We start from the raw sequence: 24235 nt of genomic DNA, 5'->3' as shown, positions 1-24235 counted from the left end.
GAATTTTCCAGTTGGGAAGTTACAGATGGTCCAAGTACCACACCTATCAGATAAGCTTCTTTTTCTTTCCCTTGAAAATTTCATACCCATTTAACACCAGACAAGCAGTTATAGATCCTACACAGAAAAACAACGTGAAGTTCAGGTTGTAGGCACATGACATTAGTTTCACTGCACACTACTTTTCAAACACATGCATGTTAAAAACATTAAACACACCAAGCTATTCAGAATTAAGATTATATTACCACAACAAACCAAAAAGCACAAGAGATATATCATACAAAGCAGTGCCAGCTGGTTGGTTTTTTTAAAAAAAACACATTTGACTATTTGTTGCAGAGCCACAACAGGGGTAGCTCCTGGACACGGTGCGAGCCAGGACTGAGCAGGGCTTGCTCACTCCCAGCTCATGTTGGGCCCAACAGCCCCTATCTGTGGGGGGTCCCAGCTGAGACCCACCTGCAGACAGGTGCTGCTGCTGGAGCAGCCTGTGTCTCCGTGGACACGGGCTGCTTCGCAGTAGCCTCCCCTGCCGCCTCTGATAGAGGCAAGTGCCGGGGGGCATGCTGTACCGGAGATGGTACTGGAGAGAACCAGCTTTTTTAACCAGCTCCTGCTTCTTTTCTTGCTGCCTCTGATACAGACTTGTTGAGGCAGTGGGGGTGGGGAATGCTATCTGTCTATCCTGACACTGCAGACTGCGCTGTGCCCCAGAAGTGGTCAAATAATGACTACAGACTAATATTCTTGGAGCTGACTATCCACAGCAATGTTCCAATTCAACATTTAACAAGTCTTCAAATTAGATCAAGCAATCAATCTTCAGAACTGCATAATACAGCTTGGCTAGTGAGATTCAGGCCATGTCTACACTATGAGTTAAGGTCAAATTTATTAAGATAGATTTTTTAGCACCTTATTTTGTAAAGTCGATGGTGCACATCTCTAATGTGTGCAAGAATCTGGCGTAGTTTGAAGTAGTGCGTCTGCAACAGCATGGCTACTGTCACCTTTAAGAGCAATATACTGTGGGTAGCTATCCCACAGTTCCTACACCTGTTTGCATTCTAAGTTATGCTCCCAGTGCACGCTGGGACCAAAACCATGCAATGGGTGATTCTGGATACATGTCACCAGCATCCCATAATGTGCTCATCTCCTCCCTCGCATGAAAGCAACATCAAACAGCCTTTTCGTGCCTTTTTTCCCCTCTAGTTATCATGCAGATGCCATAGCGATATAAGCATGGAAACTGTTAAGACTGGGAGTTTTCAGCCTAGAAAAGAGGAGACTAAGCAGGGATAAGATAGAGATCTATAAAATCATGATTGGTTTGAAGAAAATAAATATGTTCCTGTAATACAAGAACTAGGGGTCACCAAATGAAAGTAATAGGTAGCAGGTTTAAAACAAACAAAATTAAGTATTTCTTCACACAATGCACAGTCAACCTGTGGAACTCCTTGCCAGAGGATGTTGTGACGACCAGGATTTTGAAAGGGTTCAAAAAAGAGAGATATATTCATGAAGGATAGAGTATTAGCCAGAATGAGTAGGAATGGTGTCCTTAGTTTCTGTTTGTCAGAAGCTGGAAATGGGCAACAGGGGATGGATCACTTGATCAGAGGGGACAGATCTGTTCTGTTCATACTTTGGAAGACAGCATACTGGGCTAGATGGACCTTTTGTCCAACCTAGTACGGCCAATCTTATGTTCTTATATTCAGAGATTCAGAATCATAAAACCCTTAGCTGCACTTACCAAGTAAATGGTAAGTTAAAAAGAAAATAACACTTACCAGTGTTGTAAGCAGTAGGCATGGCAGAATATACCAGTCCCTGTGGAGGCAAGCTTGGAGTTGTCACTGATACCACAGGGGTAGCAAGCGGCTGTGTTGATTGAGAACTGCTTATCCGTTGGGTATTCTGCAAATGATTAAACACAAAAGAACATGTCTTGTGGAAGTCCATCAATTACAACAGTGAATATTATGTGTTAATGCAAAAGTAACATTCAATTAAAATGGGTCCCTTTTTGCATTATATTGGTGATGAGAACAGTATCTCTTTTTTCATGATTGTGGATTTTCTTCTACAAAACATTTAAAGGACCAAAACCTAATTTTGCTTTAGACTAACTTAAAGGAGATATAACTAATGCATTAGATTTATGGGTATATTCTCTTGTACGTGCAGCTTTCATTAATGTCAATCTGAATAATAGGATAGCACTTAGAGGAAAATGCAATCCTTTAGAGTGTATAAGGGTACGTCTACACTGTGCGGCTATTTCAGGATACCAGGGGAATCCCGAAATAGCTACCCCGCCTCTTAACAAGCCACCTGTTATTTTAAAATATTTTTTGAAATAACGGGCATGCTATTTCAGCATCCCTGGAACCCTCATTTCATGAGGGTTAAGGGATGTTTTGAAATAGCATGTTATTTAGAAATTTGGCACTGTGTAAACATGACTACTTTCAAAATAAGGTATTTCAAGATAAAAATTGAACTAAGATACGCAATTTGCATAGTGCAAATTGCATATCTTGTTTCAAGTTTAGGATGCTGTGTAGCTGCACTGTAATTTTTGAAAGTCCCTGCCTGGAGTGATCTAGGAGGATAAGTCCTATTTTCAAAAGAGACTTACACACTTAATATCATTGACTTTGGTTGACTACTAATTCCTAAGCCGCATTTGAAAATAAAACTTTTCAGTGCCTTTGAAAGTTTTTCTTTGAGTTCTTACTGTTGCTTACACAGGTGTAACTACACCTGTCCTAAAAGCAGCAGTGGGAGAATTCCCTTATATTGGCAAGACCTTACTGATAGAATAATGTTGTGGTTCCCTGCTGTGGGAAGTTTACTCTTTAGACCAGAGCAACTCAACTTTGGAAGCCCCAGGGGCCACAATGATACAGCACATGCCAAGGGCCGCAACTTAAGTCTGGTTGCATATATTTGCAAATATATATGCAAATATATGCAAAAAGCTTCTTTTACACTGACGGGCATAAATACAAAGATTAAGGCAAGACTATAGAACACACAGGCCCCATTTAAGCCAGTTCTGCTGATATTAATAAAATGCAATAGTTACCTGATTTCCACCTATATGACAGCACTTTTAATGAGCAATGGCAGTCCAGGAATTTAACTACTAAAACTCATATCAACAGAAGACCATTATATTGACTGTTTTTTTTGTTTTGGCTCCCACCCACGGGCCACATGTTGAGTAGCCCTGCTTTAGACTGCACATACATTTCAAAGCACGTACTTTGGGGGGAAGGGGACATTAAAAATCAGTTGTGCTTCTGATATGAAAATTAGTTAAGCTCAAAATTGTAGAAGCTCTGATTATTCTGCCATTTGTATGTGGATAACTCTTTTGGCCATTTTAACAACAGTCTATATGCCACAGTCTTGAGCTAAACTTGACAACAAACATATAATATGTATTAGGCAGTTTACAAATTTTCCATACTAAAAATCTGATACAAAAGGTTTACCTTTAACCTTGTGATAAATGCCTTTAGAAAACAAAGCCACTCCATCACTGGCATGCAATATTCTTTACCAAGAAAGCCTTAATTTTTTTCAAAATAGACAAGTCAACACAGATTGGATGTGACAGGAATGGACCATGTTTTACTTTTGAAAGATAATTTATTCCTAACTTCTCCTAAGGAATTTTTTTATTCTCCTCACTGTCCTGTTCTCAATTTTAAATGGAATATTTAAGATTAACCAACCTAAATTTTTTTTTGAAGAAAAATAAGCAACTCTCCTAGACTAAAAAATATACTTATTTGTTCCCAGAACAGCAGCATCACAACTTCTTAACTGAAGCACCTGCCAAACTACAACCCCCCCCCCCCCCCGCTTTTGTTTTCTTCTGATCATGGGTGGCATCTGGATGTTCCCTTATCTCTGGTTCTCTTATATTCTGCTCTTAAGAGAGCACACGCTTTACAGAAACCAAAAACCTCCTCTTCTGCCACTGACTGTAGGAACAATTTTGTTCAAATAATGATTCATGTGTGAGGAATATTTTATATTGTGCAAAGCCAGACTTCCCTATAGGAATGCCTATTTTGTCAGAATCTTAGAATGTGAATAAGTCTAATAGCTACAACTCTGATGACTATTTTGGCATCCATGTTAAGCACGGATATACTGTAGTTCAGGGTGGAATTTTCAAAAGCACTCAAGTGACTTAAAAGCAAAACACATTTGTTTTCACTAGGATTTGTGTTTGTAAATTACTTAAATGCTTTTGAAATTTGTATCCTCTGTTAGAGTAAGAGACTGGGTTTATCTTTTATGAAGGCATGTCTTCCACTTAGTATTTGTTCAATTTTGATTATGTAGCATTGAATGTTTACTGCTAGGATATGAAACTGGAGTTTAGAATACATAATAATCCATATAATAAATACAGTAATGTTTCCAGGATGTTTTATTTGCTAATTTAAAAGGTCTTGTTTGAGGAAGATTTTACTTGTTTGCAGTTGGTTGCATAGGTTTATACACAACTCGTCACATTTTTATAACCAAACCAGTAGAGGGCAAACTCTTCCTACATTAGTCATATTCCAAAGTACCATATCTAGATTCTGAACATTTTATATTAGAAGAGCATACCAGTGCTAGCAATTAAAGAACACACACCTCTATAATGAAATGGATTTTGAGTAAGACTTAAAATCACTGAGATGTAAATAATGACCTGGTTAACTATTTTATCAATTAAATTGAATCCCATAGTTCTTTGTATTGGAAAATACAGTTTTCTACAAAGCTGAAGAAAAAATGACATAGCTGTTTATAACTATAGTTAATCATAAGATTTAAACTCTTCCTATATACACCACATTTTTTGGATCAGTTCAAGTAACTTTCAAAACTAATTTTTTTCTAACCAGCTCAAATTTAGGGAAACAATATAGGTAAATATCATCCAACAGCATGCATTCACCAACTTAATATATAAAGACACTATTGCAATTTTCATGCTTACATGCAGTTAGAGCCTCATATTGGAAGCAACAAGTCCATGTGCAAATAAATCAAAGCATAGGTGTATAAAAATCTTGAAGCTCATCTTCGATTGTACTATGATGTAGAAACTTCTGCAATTACTGTTGTGCTAGAACACCTAAAATTTGCATACTGCTTAGAAAAATAATCTAGAACTCTCATAAGTCAAAGTTACTTTTAGTCTTATATTTATTTTCAACAGTGAACACCAAAATACATGGTATTTTCTGAAAAACAACCATTTCCTTTCAGAAACAGTGAAAAGGGTAAAATAATTAATTTACAATTCCATATTCCTTGTGCCAAAGAGGGAACCCCCTCCTTATGTGGTTTGATCATCTGGTACAGCATGAAATAAATCCAACTCTGTAAAAAGGTGATCTCACCAGCTATGATGTAATCTCCATCGAAGAGGGAGAAGTAACACAGGGCTTGTGTTACAATTTGAGGAACTTCAGGAGTGAAATAATTTTCTAAAAATATTTCAATAATTTTGGGGACTATATAAGGTATACACCTCTGCCACCAGAAGTACTTTGTGTACATGGAAAGTTACTTTGTAAGGCTCTGTTCCAATGTTCCCTCTAAGAACAACTAAAAAATTGTTTCTTAAACACAAATTTATAAATGAAGAATTCTAAGACTCTGGTTGCATTTACACATTGCAACTTTTTTGTTTTTTAAAAAATTTGGATAAAACAAGTACATTTCTCTACTACAAAGGGAACATTGGTGTAATTTAGAACATGTATTATGCCTTAAACTTTCTTCACTCTTCAAGCAGGAACCCAAACTCACCAACTCCAATTCATCCTCCTCCGACTGTACTCAGCAAACAAGAGGGATAATATAGTTACTAAGAATAGCACTGCTTTCAAAAATGAAATAAAAAGTCATGTTTGTGCCTCAGGGTTTGTTTATTGGTTGATTAATACGGTATTTTGAATTTACCATGCTATTATGTAAACAATGTTACAAAGTATCTAATTACATACTTACTATATACACTTTGGGTCAATTAATAAAAGGAGTTTTTTGATGCAGGAATAAATAATGTGGCAAAATTGTGCTCACAACTACAAAAGATTGTTTATAGAAGGCTGAAAATTAGCCTTTGCTGAACACAGAGCAAAGGCACAACTGTTCACAGATATATACGGACAAAGGTGCTCACTGGTTCTATTATGGTTAACTGATCAAACGAAAGTTAGCTACATGGGCAAATGCTCTTAGTGCTCCCATCACCATGACATCTAGGCATCTCTATTCTTTACTTCTCTCTCCTCTCCATCAGACAGACAGAGACAGACAATTTAAGGAAAGGACATGAAAATTGTTGGAAAATATTTTTCCCATATTAATTTTAAAAATAATTTAAACCACAAGTTTCACACTAAGAATTAGCAATGTCCTTCTTCATGAATGTGCTCTAAAACGTTTGCATTTTTAGAAAAACGCCAAACATTTTAATAAAAGTATTGAAGAACGTGTTTAATTAGGACTCTGGCTACTTATATTGATTATGTGCTTTAACTCCAGTATCAATAGCAAATGTAAACACTTGTGGAACCTAAAAATAAATAAGTACAGGCAGTCCCCAGGTTACGTACAAGATAGGGACTGTAGGTTTGTTCTTAAGTTGAATCTGTATGTAAGTCGGAACTGGCATCCAGATTCAGCCGCTGCTGAAACTGATCAGTTTCAACAGCGGCTGAATCTGGACACCAGTTCCGACTTACATACAGATTCAACTTAAGAACCCCAGGCGTCCCCAAGTCAGCTGCTGCTGAAACTGATCAGCAGCTGATTCAAGGAAGCCGGGGGCAGAGCAACTCTGCCTTGGGCTTCCTGTAGTCAGCCGCTGGTCAGTTTCAGCAGCGGCTGACTTGGGGATGCCTGGGGCACAGCAGCTCGGGTGCTGAATCAGGACTCCTGGGGCAGAGCAGCTGGGGTGCTGCCGGGTTGGTCCAGTAGCGCCAAGGAGCGGTGCTGCGGGACCAACCGGAAGCGCCCCACCTGCTCTACTCTACCACAGGCCCCGGGCTTTGCTCCATGTCTCCCTGGTCTGCTGGGGGGGGCACTAGCTGCGTCCCCCCCCCTCCCCAGCAGACCAGGGAGACACGGAGCAAAGTGGCGGAGGACCCGGGCCGGATCGCGGCGCTTCCAGATCGGGGACTGCCTGTATATAGTGTATAAAGAATGCTTATATTGTTTACATTGTTTATGCTCCTTTTGGCTACTTCCACATAGAGAAGGACTCAAACTGAATATGTGAGTCTAAATTCTTATGAATTTGCTTATAAAAGATAGACACCAATGGCAATGGCTTCAACCACATGAAATTCAAGGAGAAGCTGGAAACGACTTCCACAGAAAGCTTTGCCAACCTCAGGTCTGACATGCAACAATTTCTACTATAGTGAGGACCACCCTAGGCTAGTGAGTGGACCGCATGAGTGGCCTACCATCTCAGTGGGCTGCAATATTGTCATAACCAAGGCAATCTCCAGGGATAAGGTAGTTTTACTAACCACGCCTGTGTACCTAGAATGCGTGGTGTGTGCTGATTGAACCATAGCAGCGCTTTGATTGGATGCAGAGGGAATACATGGTCCCACAGTCAATGTTGTGCGTAATCAGCATGTACATAGTTCATGCATTCTTGCTTTATGTGCATGTCACTTTAGTAATACTGGTAGTGGAAAAGTTGCGTGGATAAATCCCAGCAGAATCTGGCAATGTTGTGCATGGGTAACAGGAAACAAAATGTCTCATGGACCACACATAGAACCCCAATGGGTCACAGGTTGCCCACCACTATTCTACTATATCTAGGAGTTAGGCTAAACAAACACTGCTGATATGCTGAACTGACATTGGTTTTGCGAGATGTACAAACAAGTACAAGACAACCATTCATTCTTGTGTCCTCAGTCAAGATTTTAACTTCAAATTTGGGGTCTGAATAGCTTTGTACTAACACACCAAACCAAATGAAGGTGCCTCCCACAATCATTTTTTCTGAGCCACATGTCACACAACTCACCAACACTGCAACCCTTCAACACAGCTCAATAGCCAGTAAAAGATGCCATCACTGAGTGGTACAATACACTCTTCCCTCACCCTTAGAAACCAGACCACTAAAAATCTCAGTCCAAGCAACCAAGACAGACTGCAATCAGGATAAGACACTAAACCAAACCAAAGTCTCCTGCGTGGCAATGTAAGTCAGTCAGCGTTGTCCAGCTCATTATTCTGTATTTATTAATTCAACAAAAACAACAATATTATCTCCCACTTTTTTTTCTTTTTGCGCTAAGAACATCCAAGATGGCACTCTGCACTTCAGTTGTGTGCTTTTATCAGTCAAGTCTCCTATTATAGGGATGTTTCTAAGGTGTCATCTCAATAATGCCTTGGTGTTATAGGATATTATTTATGTGAGAACAAATAAGCACATTATAATTTTGCTTTTGAAAACACACTTTTTTCATCACCTTTGGGCATGTTATAATAGCATACTATAGAATAAATGGCCTAACTTACCAATGGAGGCATCATGCCCTTGCTCGAAGGTGGGATGACGACACGAAGATCTGGTTTGCGATTGTTCATTCCAAGATTACCTCCTCCCGGCGGCGGTGGAGACTTTGTAGGCATAACTTTGCCTAATCCATTCCCACCACCAGTGGTTCCTAGCAGGCTTGGTGAAGCTCGAGAATTAATAAATCCATTTCCTAACATAGGAAATATAAAAGAATGCACCTTAAGGCTGAGCACAAGAAGTATAAATCAACACTGCAAATGTACAAACTCCACATTATTTTTAGACAAAAGTTTCAGTAACAAATATTTCACAGGAGTCTAAATGTTTTAGGAATAATTAAGCCACATCCTACAGTGTAGAACAGAAAAAGTAAAGTATCTTTCACCAAAAGATCAATATGTAACACTAGTGTCACCTCAGGGTGTGTTGTGGCAGCTTAAATGCTGAGGAGTGCATACTGTCAGGAAACTGTGCTAAGGCCATCTGTTCATTAATTTTATCCTTTGAAGTTCCTCTAGGCTGCTGCAACAAAGTAGTGTCTAACAAATGGTCCTTCACACAAACCACCCACACACCCCAAAGGCAGAACATGAATTACAGTGTAGTGTTGCCTATAAGAAGAAAAAAAAGCCTACAAAATCTTAAGATTCTTCTGTAAAAACAAACAAGTGTACCTTACACTGCATAAAAGACATGCTCAGTATCTCAATTAACAAGCCTTTAAATTGAAGCTCTACTTTTCTTCCAATTTGCTCTTCACCTTTGAAAATGCATTACATTAGCAAAGAACACTTTCTGGTAAGATGATATGAATCTGAAAAGGTACATTCATAAACTATTTCTCCAGTAAGGAAGATGTGGAGAAACTTAAGGAAATGGACATCCACCAGAGCCTCTTCCCACACATGTACCCACTCCAGTCACCAAAAGACTATTTACAGGTCATTGCCTATGAGGTACTGCCAGTTCTCACTGAGGTCAATGAGAATGGAGAATGATCAGTATCACAAAGGATTCAGATCCTAAGCTATATTCAAAGTTATCAGTGAAACACAGAATTCTGAGACAACTGCAATACAATTTCTAACAGTTTTCTTACAACATTCATCAACAACCAGCCAAGTGCCTATCAATGCTAACTGCAATATATTTTTCAGGGAACCTTTCTGAAGACTACACTCAAACAATTTTACCAAATTTATAGCAAGGGTTCCCTGAAAACACAGATTTTATTCAGCGATTACTGAAAAAAATATTAAGTTGAAAATTAGACCATTTTACAACAGGGAGTAAACTATGTGGTTCACACTACAGAACCAGTATATGTATAAATAAATACAATTTATAATAAAATTATGTTTATACTAACATTCCTGTTCTGAAAGTACTCTTTATAGTCACAATTCAGTAGCAAGTCTATTACCCAAAAGTTTACTGTGTGTGAAATTTTCTTTTAATAGCCTGTAGTACCTTACTGGCATGAATATTATACTATCAGCCTAATCTGAACAGACTCCTGTGCTCAATGGCATTTTATTCAAGTACATATTAATTTAAAGACATTTAAAATAAGAAAGTTCTCAGAGGGGTAGCTGTATTAGTATGTAACTTTAAAAAAAAAAAACAAGTAGTCCTACAGCGCATATAGACTAACTGAACACACACACACACACACACACACACACACTCCCCTAGTTACGTGGATCCGACTTACGTCGGATCCGCAGTTACGAACGGGGTTTGCTGCCAGTCTCCCTGGTCTGTTGGAGACCAGCAGACCAGGGAGACGAGAAGCAAAGCCTCTGAGGACACCGGCAGCGGGACAGCCGCGGCGCGTCTGGGCTGTCCACTGCCCGCGTGCTCCGCGGCTTTGCTCCACGTCTCCCCAGACCAGGGGGAGACCAGCAGACCAGGGAGACGGGGAGCAAAGCCGTGGAGTACGCGGGCAGCGGACAGCCCAGACGCGCCGCGGCTGTCTCGCTGCCGGCGTGTTCTGCGGCTTTGCTCCCCGTCTCCCTGGTCTGCTGGAGACCAACAGACCAGGGAGACGGGGAGCAAAGCAGAGCAAAGCCGCAGAGCACGCAGGCAGCCCAGACGTGCCGCGGCTGTCCCGCTGCCCCCATGCTCTGCGGCTTTGCTCCGGACGCCTGTGGTACAGCAGCTGGGGCGCTGCCGGTTGGTCCCGTAGCACTGCTCTGGGCGCTACGGGACCAACCCAACAGCACCCCAGCTGCTCTGCCCCAGGCGTCCCCAAGTCAGCCGCTGCTGAAACTGACCAGCGCTGACTACAGGAAGCCCGAGGCAGAGTTGCTCTGCCCCGGGCTTCCTGGAATCAGCCGCTGATCAGTTTCAGCAGCAGCTGCCTTGGGGAAGCCTGTGGTTCTTAAGTTGAATCTGTAAGTAAGAACTGGCGTCCAGATTCAGCCTGTTGAAACTGATCAGCGGCTGATTCCAGGAAGCCCGGGGCAGAGCAACTCTGCCTCGGGCTTCCTGTAGTCAGCCGCTCGTCAGTTTCAGCAGCGGCTGAATCTGGATACCAGTTCCGACTTACATACAGATTCAACTTAAGAACAAACCTACAGTCCCTATCTTGTACGTAACCCGGGGACTGCCTGTATCATGAACTTTCATGGACAAACTGCACTACCTCAGATGATTTTTGAAGAATAAAATGGGGGGGGGGAGGGTGTGGAATTCTACAAGTAAACTGAAAAAAACCTTTTTAGTTCAATACTCAAAAGTAATTCAATATAATAATCATCTTTCTACAAAGGTTCTAGGGGATAGCAAAAAAGTGATTCTGTCTTCCTGTGGGAAGAAAAGCCACCAGAGACATAAAGTAGACTTTTTCCTCACGTAGGGAACAAAGACCATTACCTGGCTTCTCCTGCAAAGCTGAGGGGCTGAAATAAAAGTTGGGGAAAATTAGGGTGGTTTTTGGAAGGATGGGATAATTTGTTAGGGATGTTTATGAATTTGTAGCAGATACTGGGTCACAGTGGTGGAGGATTTTGTTGTAAGGAAGGAAGTGGTCTCAAACCAAAAGTGGCTATAGATATGATTGCCTGGGGGGAGAATAGAGGAGTTTTTTGTAGCTGGACAGGGAGAGATCATGCTGCTTGTTGCCAGGTCTGAGGGAGCTGAATCCTGACAGTCTGTATGTGAAATTACAACAAGAAACGGTGGTGATGATCACTAACGGATTAGGATTTTGGAAGGAAGTGTGAAATGGCAGATTCTGAAAAGGTGGAGGAAACCTTGGCTTCTTACTAAGGATGCCCTCCCCTTTTGCTGCCTCTATCAGATAGGTTAGGGCTCCGTGTGGCATTTCAATGGGGCAGTGCCGCACAGCTGATCCTGGGCTCTGGTCAGCGCTGCCCCTTTGAAACACCGCCACAGCATTTCAAAGCAGCAGCACTGCATGGAGTTGACCCCAGGATCAGTGCAGTGGTGCCACTTGGAAACGCCGCAACGGCCTGGACCTGGCTGGACCTCGAGGACAGCAGCCTTCGGAGGCGGCTTGGATGTGTGTCATGCCTGGAGGGAAAGGGGGGCGGCTTGGGAGAGTGTTGTGACAGAGGGGGAGAAAGGGGCCCCAGAACTCACTGCTGATATTGAGGAGAAGGCTTGGAGGAGGCCTCCTCTCTGACTTCCAGCCTTGGGGCAAGCCCCCAGTCCTACCCCATCTGCTCAGGCCCCAACCTCCCAGGCACGGCACCATGGGGAACGAGGAGGGTGCACATCCCCAGCCTCCCCGGTCCTGGAGCACGGGGAGGGCAGGCAGAACAAGGCCTGAGCCTACCAGGTGCTGGAGCATGGGGAGGGAGGAGGGCACATGGCCCAAGCTTCCTCTGTCCTGGAGCGCAGGAAGGGTGGCTGGGCACTTGCAGGCAGCAACCTCTGCTCCCAGTATGACTGTAGGCCTTCTGGGGGTGGAGTATGGGCGTGCCTAGGCTGGCAGTTTGGGAAGGCAATGCCTTCCCCCACCTAACATTCCGGCCGCCCATGCTTAGAGTCCACATATGCTGCGTGCCCTCCTGCATGCAAATACCCTCCTAGAGACTGAGGCAGGCTAGGAGGGCAGGAATTGGACCCATTTCTGGGCATCACTAAAAATTATACAAACCTGCTACCCCCAGTGTTGGTGCAAGTTTTAAGCAAGATTGAAATTAGGAAACATGCAGTTTGGTAATGTTAAATTCATTAACAATACCTCATAGTTATGAATCAAAAGTCATATATACACATAACAGACATGTATGTCTAGAGCCCTGTACATATACATAATTTGTATCCACATCGCTATCCACAAAAATGAGCCTTGGATGTCTACATCCAGAGATCTCTGTGGGAGTCAAGACCCATAGATATAAAGCAGAAAAAGTTGCAGGGTTCTAGCTACAAAATTTGTATCTGCATCTGTATCTGCAAAAATGAGCTGCTGATATCTGCATCCATATCTGCTAATGCAGATACCCATGGATATAAAGAGGATATCCATGGATTAGCATGGCTCAATGTATGTACACGCACATGTATCTATACCCACTCAGTTGTATTTCTGAATACCCAAATAATGTAAAACATTCACATTTAGAGTAAGTGGGAAAAAACTTTAAGTTTCCAGAGTAAGGCATGAACAGAAATATTTGTTAATCTTTACTAGGGGGCTGCACCACCCTAACACTAACCCACCCCCCATTGCAGGCAGTAGACAACCACTGCTCTCCCTCCGGCTACTGGGGAGGGGAGGGCTGTGGCTGCATCAGCCAGGGTCTCTCCCTCCCCCGACTGCTAGCCCAGGCCTCTCCCTCTCCTCCACCAGCCTGGCCCTTTCCTGCCCTCCCTGCCTTCACCAGCCAGGGCCCCTTCTACCTCTCCCCCTTCAGCAACCCGGTACTTTCCCTCCCTCCCCACCATGCAGGTCCCATTGCAGGCACCCCAATTAGCTGTTTTCAAAACACAGGCAGCCACTTGCCATGTGGTGATTGCTGGAGCTTCAGCCAACCACTGTGTTATGGCTCAGGGTGTACCCTGTTCCCTCCCACGGGCCTCATTGTTGCCCACCCACTTGCCACGCGGTCAGCCCCCCCCCTTTTCCAAAAAGCCCAGCAGCAGCTTACTTTCGAGGTGCAAGGAAGGTGAGTGCCGCTGTTGAGGAGTCAAAAAGCCACATTTAGATGGCTCGCAAACCATAGACTAATGATCCCATTAAGCAGCAGGGAGGAGAGAGGGAGGAGGCTGGATGGCTGATGGGGGAGGGACTGCAGGACGGAGTGATGTAATATCATCACTCTGGCAACCCTCAGGAAATATTTTTATAGGTATAGTAATAGCACTCAAGGTCCCATCCAAAATCAGAGCCCCACTATGCTAAGCAGCGTACAAACAAATGAAAACACGGGCCCTTCTCTAAAGACTTTACAAACCCAGGTCTGAGCTCTGCAAATGCTTCAAACAGGTGGATCTTACTCTTGCATAGAATCCCAATGACTTTAGTGGAGCTTTGCACAGGAGCCAAGCAAACATAGCTATAAACAAGGGAGTTTGTGTGGGAGTTTGTAAGGGGAATTTGGATATTGGAACTTGTTTGGAGTTTGTTTTTGCTGTGGAGGGGGTGTTTTGGTTTGTTTTTGTGTTCAGCGGACTAATAGGATTTTGGTGAGAAAGATAAAACACAGAGGGTATGTCTACACTACAGAGTTAGTTCGAACTAAGCTAATTCGAACTAACGCGTCTAGAACTAAAAACTAGTTCGAATTAGCGTTTTGCTAATTCGAACTAGCATGTCCACATTAAGTGGACCCTGAACAGGGCTTAAGGATGGCCGGAAGCAGTGCCGGCAGGGCATCAGAGGAGGACTTAGAGCGTGGAGATGCTGTCTCAGGTTAGCCGAGGGCTGTGCTTAAAGGGACCCGACCCCCACCCCGGACAGACAGTTCTCAGGGGTGCCCCGCTTGAAAACCAGTCCTGGCTTGGAGTGCCCACACTGGGCACATCACACCACTCGGCCATCAGCCCGGCTGCACTTGCTGCAGGCTGCCATCTGGGGAGAGGGTGCAATTGGGGGGCTGCAGGAGAGCTTCCACCCCCAGAAGCCTGCAGAGCCAGCCCAGTCCTCCCCATCGGGGGCTCGTGCCCCAGTCCTCCCTCACCTCCTTCCACTTACCCTTCCCTAGCCCCTTTTCTTGATGTACAAAATAAAGGACAATTGTGTTCAAAAATGGAATCTGTCTTTATTGAACAAAACTGGGGGAGACTGGGAAAAGGAGGTGGGGGAGGGGAAGAGAGAGGCTGGGAGAGAGGAGGGCAACTACAATGATCAGGGTTTGGGAACAGGTCCCATATGAAGAGAGGCTAAAGAGACTGGGACTTCTCAGCTTAAAAAAGAGGAGACGGAGGGGGGACAGGATAGAGGTCTCTAAAAGCAGGAGTTGGGTATAGAGGGTGCATACAGAAAAGTTCTTCATTAGTTCCCATAAAGAAGGACTAGAGGACACCAAAGGAAAGGAATGGGTAGCAGGCTTCAAACTAGTAACAGAAAGTTGTTCTTCACAAAGCAAAGAGTCAACCTGTGGAACTCCTTGCTGCAGGAGGCTGTGAAGGCTAGAACTAGAACAGAGTTTAAAGGGAAGTGAGATCAAGTCATGGAGGTTGGGTCCACAGAGTGGTATTAGCCAGGGGGTAGGAGTGGTGTCCCTGCCCAAGGTTTGTGGAAGGCTGGAGAGGGATGGCACGAGACAAATGGCTTGGTCACTGTCTTCGGTCCATCCCCTCCAGGGTCCCTAGGGTTGGCCGCTGTCGGCGGCAGACAGGCTACTGGGCTAGATGGACCTTTGGTCTGACCCAGGACGGCCATTGTAAGCTCAGGGCTCAGGGTCAGGGGTCTCACTGGACCCCCTTGATTTTCATGCACACCTGCTCCTGGGTGGCCAGGCTGGCAGCTCTCCTGCCCAAGCCGGCCACTTTCCTGTGCCTAGTGCGGAGGTCGTGGACGAGATCCACGATGTCCGCACTAGCCCAGGCAGGTGCCTGCCTCTTGCGGTCCCGGGCAAGCTATGGGAGCCGCCAGCCTGGTCCCGGGAAGAGGGGGAGGGCTGGGGGGCATCGGGTGGCTGGCTCGATCCGTGCAAGGTGCAGGGTCTGCTGGCTGGGTGCTGGCAGGCTTGCACCTGGCATGGGCACCGTAGCCAGCCCGTGCCCCTTTAAGGGATCCGGGGCCGGGAGGGGGGCATAGAGTTTCCCTGGTGTTGGCCAGAGTGGCCACCAGGGAAACCTGGGGAGGGCCTCCCACTAGTTCGAATTAAGGGTCTACACAGCCCTTAATTCGAACTAGCTAGTTCGAACTAGGCTTAATCCTCGTAAAATGAGGTTTACCCTAGTTCGAACTAAGCGCTCCGCTAGTTCGAATTAAGTTCGAACTAGCGGAGCGCTAGTGTAGCGCCTATCAAGTTAGTTCGAACTAACTCTGTAGTGTAGACATACCCAGAGGCATTAGTGGCCATGGCCCAAGTAGTAGAGAACACAAGGAGGATGATTGGATGTGGTAGCTGTGGTATGTACATGATTCTGGAGGGGGTACCTGAAAGGAGTTTTGTTTGCATGAAGTGCCGCCTGATAGAGCTGATGGAAGAAAAGATCCGAGGACTGGAGATGCAGGTGGAAACTCTGGTCGAGTTTAGAAGGGGGTTTGAGCAAATGATGGGGCAAAGGCATGACGTGGCTGAAGGGGAAAACTTAGATATGCAGATGGAAGCAGGATCAAGGGCCTCAGAGGGGGGACTGCTGGGCGAAGGAAATGGACAGTGGAAGCATGTGACTCAGAGAACCAGGAGGAGGAAAAGATGGGTCAGTGAAGGAAAAATAGAGCTCAAGAACAGGTATGTGGAGCTGGAGAATGAAGAAGGGGTACAGCAGGTAGATAATGAAGATGGAAGGGTAAGGAAGAAGAGAAGAGTGGCTAGTCCCATAGATAAAGGGGAAGACTTAATGGAGACAACACCAATAATGAGCATTAGGATTACAAGGGAAAATAGGAATGGCAAGGACTTGCAGCCAGAGGAAGCTAGAGATAGACTAGAGAATTTCACTGTTACTAGGAAAAGGCAGGTCTATGTGATTGGGGACTCCTTATTGAGAAGAATATGTAGGCCTGTAACCAGAGCTGATCCAGAGAATAGAAGGGTGTGCTGTCTGCCAGGTGCTAAGATATGAGATGTGGAACTGAGGTTGAAGAGGATTATTAAGGGAGCAGGAAGGAATCCATTGATCATCCTTCATGTAGGAACAAATGATACGGCTAGATTCTCGCTGGAACGAATTAAGGAAGACTATGCTAGGCTGGGGAGGATGCTCAAGGAAATTGAGGCTCAGGTGATTTTTAGTGGGATTCTGGCTGTTCCTAGAGAAGGGCAACTAAGATGTGACAGGATTATGATGATCAATAGATGGCTGGGAGGCATTTATGGACAGAGGACTGTTCTCTAGGGATGGACTTCACCTAAGTAGGGAGGGAAATAGACTTCTAGGATGGAGGCTGGCTCAATTAAGAGAGCTTTAAACTAGGAATTTGGGGGAGATGGTTGGGAGATGCCCAGGTAATCTCTACGCCAGATTTTAACACTGAGAGGGAGGAAAACGAAGTAAGAAAGGATATAGCTGGGGGTAGGAGAATGAACATGAGGAAGGGTGGGGGGGATACTAGTCTAATAGGTCATATTGGAGGTATAACGTCTGTGCCAAATTGGGTAAAGAATGTGAATGAGGCCAAACAGCAAAAATTAAGATGTTTGTACACCAATGCGAGGAGCCTAGGTAACAAAAAGGAGGAACTAGAGCTACTGGTCCAGGAAGTGAAACCAGATATTATAGGAATAACAGAAACATGGTGGAATACTAGGCATGACTGGAGTACAGGTATTGAAGGGTATGTGCTGTTTAGGAAAGACAGAAATAAGGGTAAAGGTGGAGGAGTCGCATTGTATATCAAAGATCCTCCCCTGGGATAGTGCTTGGGGTGTGTTATAGACCACCAGGATCCAATTTGGATATGGATAGAGACCTCTTTAATGTTTTTAATGAAGTAGATACTCCTGGAAATTGTGTAATCATGGGAGATTTCAACTTTTCAGATATAGACTGGAGAACAAGTGCTAGTAATAATAATAGGGCTCAGATTTTCCTAGATGTGATAGCTGATGAATTCCTTCATCAAGTAGTTGCTGAACCAACAAGGGGGGATGCTATTTTAGATTTGGTTTTGGTGAGTAGCAAGGACCTCATAGATGAAATGGTTGTAGGAGACAACCTTGGCTCGAGTGATCATGAGCTAATTCAGTTCAAATTAAATGGAAGGATAAACAAAAATAAATCTGAGACTAGGGTTTTTGATTTCAAAAGGGCTAACTTTAATAAATTAAGGAAATTAGTTAGGGAAGTTGATTGGACTAAAGAAATTATGGACCTTAAAGTGGAGGAGGCCTGGAATTATTTTAAGTTAAAGTTGCAGAAGCTGTCAGAAGCCTGTATCCCTAGAAAAGGGAAAAAAATTATAGGCAGGTATGTTACACCAATCTAGATGAGCAAGCATCTCAGAGAGGTGATTAAGAAAAAGCAGAAAGCATATAAGGAGTGGAAAATGGGAGGGATCAGTAAAGAAAGCTACCTTATTGAAGTTAGAGTATGTAGGGACAAAGTGAGAAAGGCTAAAAGTCAGGTAGAGTTGGACCTTGCAAAGGGAATTAAAACCAATAGTAAAAGGTTTTATAGCCATATAAATAGGAAAAAAACAAACAAAAAAAAGAAGTAGGACCACTAATTACTAATGATGGAGTGGAGGTTAAGGATAATCTAGGAATGGCCCAATATTTGAACAAATACTTTGCTTCAGTCTTTAATGACGCTAATGAAGAGCTTAGGGATAATGGTAACTTAACAAATGGGACTGAAGATATGGAGGTAAAAGCCAAATTTGAACATCTTAATGGGAGTAAATCGGGGGGGGGTGGGGGCAGATAATCTTCATCCAAGAATATTAAAGGAACTGGCAACATGAACTTGCAAGTCCATTAGCACAAATTTTTAATAAATCTCTAAACTCAGGGGCTGTACCATTTGACTGGAGAATTGCTAATATAGTTCCGATTTTTAAGAAAGGGGGAAAAAAGCGACCTGGGTAACTATAAGCCTGTTAGTTTGACATCTGTAGTATGTAAGATCCTGGAAAAAATTTTGAAGGAGAAAGTAGTTAGAGACATTGAGGCTAATGGCAATTGGGACAAATTACAACATGGTTTTACAAAAGGTAGATCGTGCCAAAACAACCTGATCTCCTTTTTTGAGAAAGTAACAGATTTTTTAGATAAAGGAAATGCAGTGGATCTAATCTACCTCGACTTTAGTAAGGCATTTGATACAGTACCACATGGGGAATTATTGGTTAAATTGGAAATGATAGGGATTAATATGAAAGTTGAGAGGTGGATAAGCAACTGGTTAAAGGGGAGACTACAGCAGGTCATATTGAAAGGTGAACTGTCAGGTTGGAGGAAGGTTACTAGCGGAGTTCCTCAGGGATCAGTTTTGGGGCCAATTTTATTTAATCTTTTCATTGATGATCATGGCACCAAAAGTGGAAGTGTTCTAATAAAATTTGCGGATGACACAAAGTTGGGAGCTATTGCCAATTCAGAAAAGGATCGGGATATCATACAGGAAGATCTGGATGATCCTATAAATTGGAGTGATAGCAATAGGATGAAATTTAATACAGGCAGTCCCCGGGTTACGTACAAGATGGGGACTGTAGGTTTGTTCTTAAGTTGAATTTGTATGTAAGTCGGAACTGGTACATATTGTAGGGGAAACTCTAGCCAAACATTTCTCCAGAGCTCAGTTTTATTCTCCCACACCTCACTTCCCTCAGTCCTTTATTCTCAAGCTGAGGTGTCTGCTGAGAAAAGCCGCTCCGCGTCTCCCTAGTCTGCTGGGGGGGGGGCGCTAGCTTCGCGTCTCCCTGGTCTGCTGGGGGGAAGCAGCTAGTGCGGGGTTGCCTCACCCCGTTTGTAAGTAGGGATCCGATGCAAGTCGGATCCATGTAACCCGGGGACTGCCTGTAGTGAGAAGTGTAAGGTTATGCATTAGGTATTAATAACAAGAATTTTAGTTATAAGCTGGGGACACATCAGTTGGAACTAACGGAGGAGGAGAAGGACCTCGGAGTCCTGGTTGATTATAGAATGACTATGAGCCGCCATTGTGACATGGCCGTGAAAAAGGCAAATACAATCTTGGGATGTATTAGGCGAGGTATTTCCAGTAGGGATAAGGAGGTGTTAGTGCCATTATACAAGGCACTGGTGAGACCCCATTTGGAATACTGTGTGCAGTTCTGGTCTCCCATGTTTAAGAAGGATGAATTCAAACTGCAACAGGTACAAAGAAGGGCCACTAGGATGATCCGAGGAATGGAAAACATGTCTTATGAAAGGAGACTCAAGGAGCTTGGCTTGTTTACCTTAACCGAAAGAAGGCTGAAGGGGGACACGATTGCACTTTTTAAATATATTAGATGGATAAATACCAGGGAGGGAGAGGAATTATTTAAGCTTAATACCAATGTGGACAAGAACCAATGGATATAAGCTGGCTAGTAGGAAGTTTAGACTTGAGATTAGACGAAGGTTTCTAACCATTAGAGGAGTGAGGTTCTGGAACGGCCTTCCAAGGGAAGTAGTGGGGGCAAAAGATCTATCTGGCTTCAAGATTAAACTAGATGGGTTTATGAAGGGGATGGTTTGATGAGATAACATGATCTTGGTAACTAATTGACCATTCATTATTAGTGGGAAATAGGTCAATGGAGGGATGATAGGAATTACTAGAGAACTTTCTGGGTGTCTGGCTGATGAGTCTTGCCCACATGCTCAGGGTTTAGCTGATCACCATATTTGGGGTTGGGAAGGAATTTTCCTCCAGGGTGGATTGGCAGAGGACCTGGAAGTTTTTCGCCTTCCTCTGTAGCATGGGGTACAGATCACAGCTAGAGGATTCTCTGCATCTTGGGGTCTTCAAAGTATTTGAAGGCTTCAATATCTGAGATATAGGTGAGAGGATTATTCTGGGAGGGGTGGGTGAGATTTTGTGGCCTGCACCGTGCAGGGGGTCAGACTTGATGATCATAATGGTCCCTTCTGACCTTAAAGTCTATGAGGCTATGAGATTTTGGGATCTGTACATACAGAGGGACTGCCAGGAACTGTGTTAAGAATCAAGACACATACAAAGAGTGGAGGAACTCTGACGCAATCAAATATGTATAATATTTATACAAATATATACTTCTGCAAATAAAAAATACAGCACCCTCAATTCTGCTGTTGGCACAATATATTTCATTCTGCTTTGGCACAAAATCGAGGATGGTCAGAAATGTCCAATAGATGAAGTAGATTAGCAGCAGTTAAACCAGGGGACTGATTCCATGTGCTCTACCAGAATCTATGCAAACCCAACATAACCTAGTGCAGCACGGAGGGTTGTTAGAATCTGGAGTTCCAAAAGTCAGACCACTAGTGCAGGAATGCAAAGCATTTGTGGTTCTTGACTCCAGCCCAGTGGCTGAAACAGCAGCAAAAGATGAGTAGCAGAACTGTTGTGTTTTGCCTAGGGGTTAAGAGATAGACTTTGCAAAGTTCTCTGTATTATGCTAATTCAATCTGTTTGTGCCATGTGTGCATGAAAGAGAAATTTCACACAGCAATACAAGATTAATGAGGGGTACAATTAAACACATTTGAAAACATTCAATTTCAGCCTTCTAAAGAGTTAATCCTGAAGAAAAACCATTTGACAAAAGTGTGATTTTGATATGACTGTACCCTTTTAACAAGGTAAGCAGAACTATAAATACTACCTGAGCCTCAAATCATTTTACTTGTAGATAATGTCAGTATACTACACATTCAAAGAGCTCCTTGTTATATTATAGTTTGTGTTTATTATATATTAACCAGCAGAATTTTATCATGCATTAATGTTTTCAATTTAACATTTGATAAGGCAATGCTTCTGTGGTCCTATTGAATCTCTATTTGAAGTGATCAACACTATAATTGCAAACTATGTGTTTTTGTATTATTCATCCATCTTCCGTTTAGTGTACATATAGTTTAGCCTATTTTATGAGGTCATTTCCTGCACTCTGTTTTCAACTATTTTGGTAGCTCATATGTTTGGACTGTTTCTTTTTCCACACCCAATACAGTAATTTCCTGTAGCTTTTATTACAAGACTCTGCCAGTCTTTTAGAGAAGATTTCATTATTCTAATGGAGCTGTCAAAACAAACCCCTCACCACTGCATTTTCTGTCAAGTACCTCACCCAACAGTCAGGCAGACTGATTCACAGCTCTTTGCCTGCCAGTACACAGTGCCATTTTATATGCAAAACATAAAAATGTTTAGAAGAGTATTTTGTTTAGGGAGAAAAAAATACCAACAGAATACCATCACAAATAATATTATGTGTACGGATCTGTCTGTGCCAAACAAAGACCACTTGGATAAATGTTTTGTGTGCTTGTTATAACCCGAATTTACAGAGCGCAGAAGTGACATTAGTTAAAGAGCCTATATCAGATTTGCAGAAATAATTTAGATATGCCTAATTTTTAATGTTGGCAAAAACATGTTCTATTGTTAAGAATTCAACAGGCTTCTCTATTAGATATAATACATTGTAACCCATGAAAATCAAATTATAAGTAAGGAATGAAAGGGGAGCTAAAAGCAGTAATTCTTAGCATAAGGCGGGAGCCAGAAACAGATAATGATGACAGAATGATGTAAGTGTTCGGCAGTTTGCCAAATTGAACCTTGAGTAACCCTATATGTCCCATTTATTATTTTGTATAATAAAAACTGCATTGTTTCGTCCCTACCCATCACAGACCTTTTCAAACCCAGTATTTTATTTTTATAAAGAACTAGAAGATTTACCCAGCATTACTCAGGTCCTTAACTCAATTAATTTTTGTTTTCAAAATTGTTTTTGTTTTGTTTTCATTGAAATCATTGCTCAGGGGTAGGCCTGTAGAGGAAGGGTTCAAATAGGCAGGTTGCTTTGGGGAGAGAGGACTACTTCATCCCTCTCTCACTGCAGCAGCTTGGGTCTAGGTGAGAAGCACCTCTCCATGGCTGCTTCAGCTCCAGCAGGCACAACCCGGTGTGTGGTGCATGTCCCCCCGGCTGGGGCAGAACCAGGTTCATATGCCCCTGCCCTCCCCAGCCAGAATGAGGAACGCAGCAAAGCGGGCACTTTCACCTCACTCACCGACAAAGGGAACAGCCGGCAATGTTCTTCTATGAATCAGGGGAGGAGCTTCAACCCTTCCCACCTTCCCTAAAGAGCGTCTGGGGGTAAAAGGCTTAGACCTGGGGCAGTCCCAGATGGGGGGGGGGGGGGGAACAACACCAGCCAGCCCCTTTCACCTGCCTGGTGATTCTGTCTCTTTTCTGTATGATTTTATGAGAAGCAATCCCACTTCAGGCACATCCCATTTTCCAGGCACAACCAAACCCTTACCTTGCTTTAAGTTATGATCAGAGGAAGCTGTATACAAAATTGAGTGGTCCTATCTCTTATAGTTTAGGAAGAGTTCTTGAACAAACAGATGGACAGGCACATAGTCTCTCTCAAAAACACATTAGATGAATTGAAAATGTGGGAGGTGGCAGATGTAGAGCTACTATAATATAGTTTTACAGCAGTTTTATTAAATTTTCATGCATCTCAGCTCAGACTACTACAGCACTTTCAAAAAATTGCAAAAGTCACAGACCATTATTACCAAATACATGTTTCCCTGCATGCTTTTTGGGGTAAGAAACAGGTTTTAATTTTGATATACTTGCTGTACTAACATCAAATGCTCTAAATTCCTATTCAATAATGGTGTACACCAATCTCTTTACAAACTCAACACAGCCTAATCTTATTTATTGTCCCTACAAGATCCAGGCATTGTCCAAAATTCATTTAGATCAGTCAAGCTCTTATTTCCCAATATAAATCACAACAACTGGAACAATTAACACACGTGGCTGGAAAGTACTCAATGTTCTGATTACTACTCTACGCATAAATTATAGTCTTTGATGTCATTAATCTTTTATTGTAATCTGGTTTTAGAGAAATTGTCTTGTTGTATATGGTTTGAAGAAGTTAATCATAGGCAATCTGGTAAACAATATAAGATTAAGAAAGAAAAGATAAGCATGTACGCATTTTTGTATCTCAAGCAAATATGGCTCACCATAATCTGAAAGGAAGCAGCTACTTTATTTTTTTAAATATCCACATTAAGCCAACTCACCTAAAATAGGGCTGTAGCACATTTCAATATTTTTATATGAACAGAAAATAAAAAAACTTACGTATCAAAACCAACAAAACTATTAAAGTCAGCGCCTGTCATTGTTAAAGTGTCTATTTGACAGTAAAGTAATGAAAACACAAACACACCACTGTCTCTTAGCGTCTTAAAGAAAAACATTCCAGATATGGCAGAATCATAGTAGTACAAATTTCACCTCTCATCAAGTGGGAAATGTATTTCGCTGCTTTTAAGAAATGTATGC

At 42.8% G+C, this 24235-nt stretch overlaps 1 protein-coding gene across 7 annotated transcripts in view; it reads right to left on the bottom strand.

The window, feature by feature from the left end:
• Positions 1 to 24235, bottom strand: part of MEF2A (myocyte enhancer factor 2A) — a 181004-nt gene that overhangs the window by 9385 nt on the left and 147384 nt on the right. For 4 of the 7 annotated variants that reach the window (XM_075896958.2, XM_075896956.2, XM_075896959.2 and 1 more), the window contains 3 exons: positions 8596 to 8786; positions 5845 to 5868; positions 1803 to 1929 (listed from right to left, as the gene is read on the bottom strand). In XM_075896958.2, coding sequence (XP_075753073.1) covers positions 1803 to 1929; positions 5845 to 5868; positions 8596 to 8786 — 342 coding nt within the window. The remainder of the gene's footprint in view (positions 1 to 1802; positions 1930 to 5844; positions 5869 to 8595; positions 8787 to 24235) is intronic. The other 3 variants (XM_075896957.2, XM_075896961.2, XM_075896962.2) reach the window with 1 other exon arrangement.

The sequence above is a fragment of the Pelodiscus sinensis genome, chromosome 14 (assembly GCF_052426305.1).
Source record: "Pelodiscus sinensis isolate ZL-2025 chromosome 14, ASM5242630v1, whole genome shotgun sequence".
Taxonomy (NCBI): Eukaryota; Metazoa; Chordata; order Testudines; family Trionychidae; genus Pelodiscus; species Pelodiscus sinensis.
Note: the sequence above shows the minus strand (reverse complement) of the source record. Positions and strands in the feature narration are given on the sequence as shown.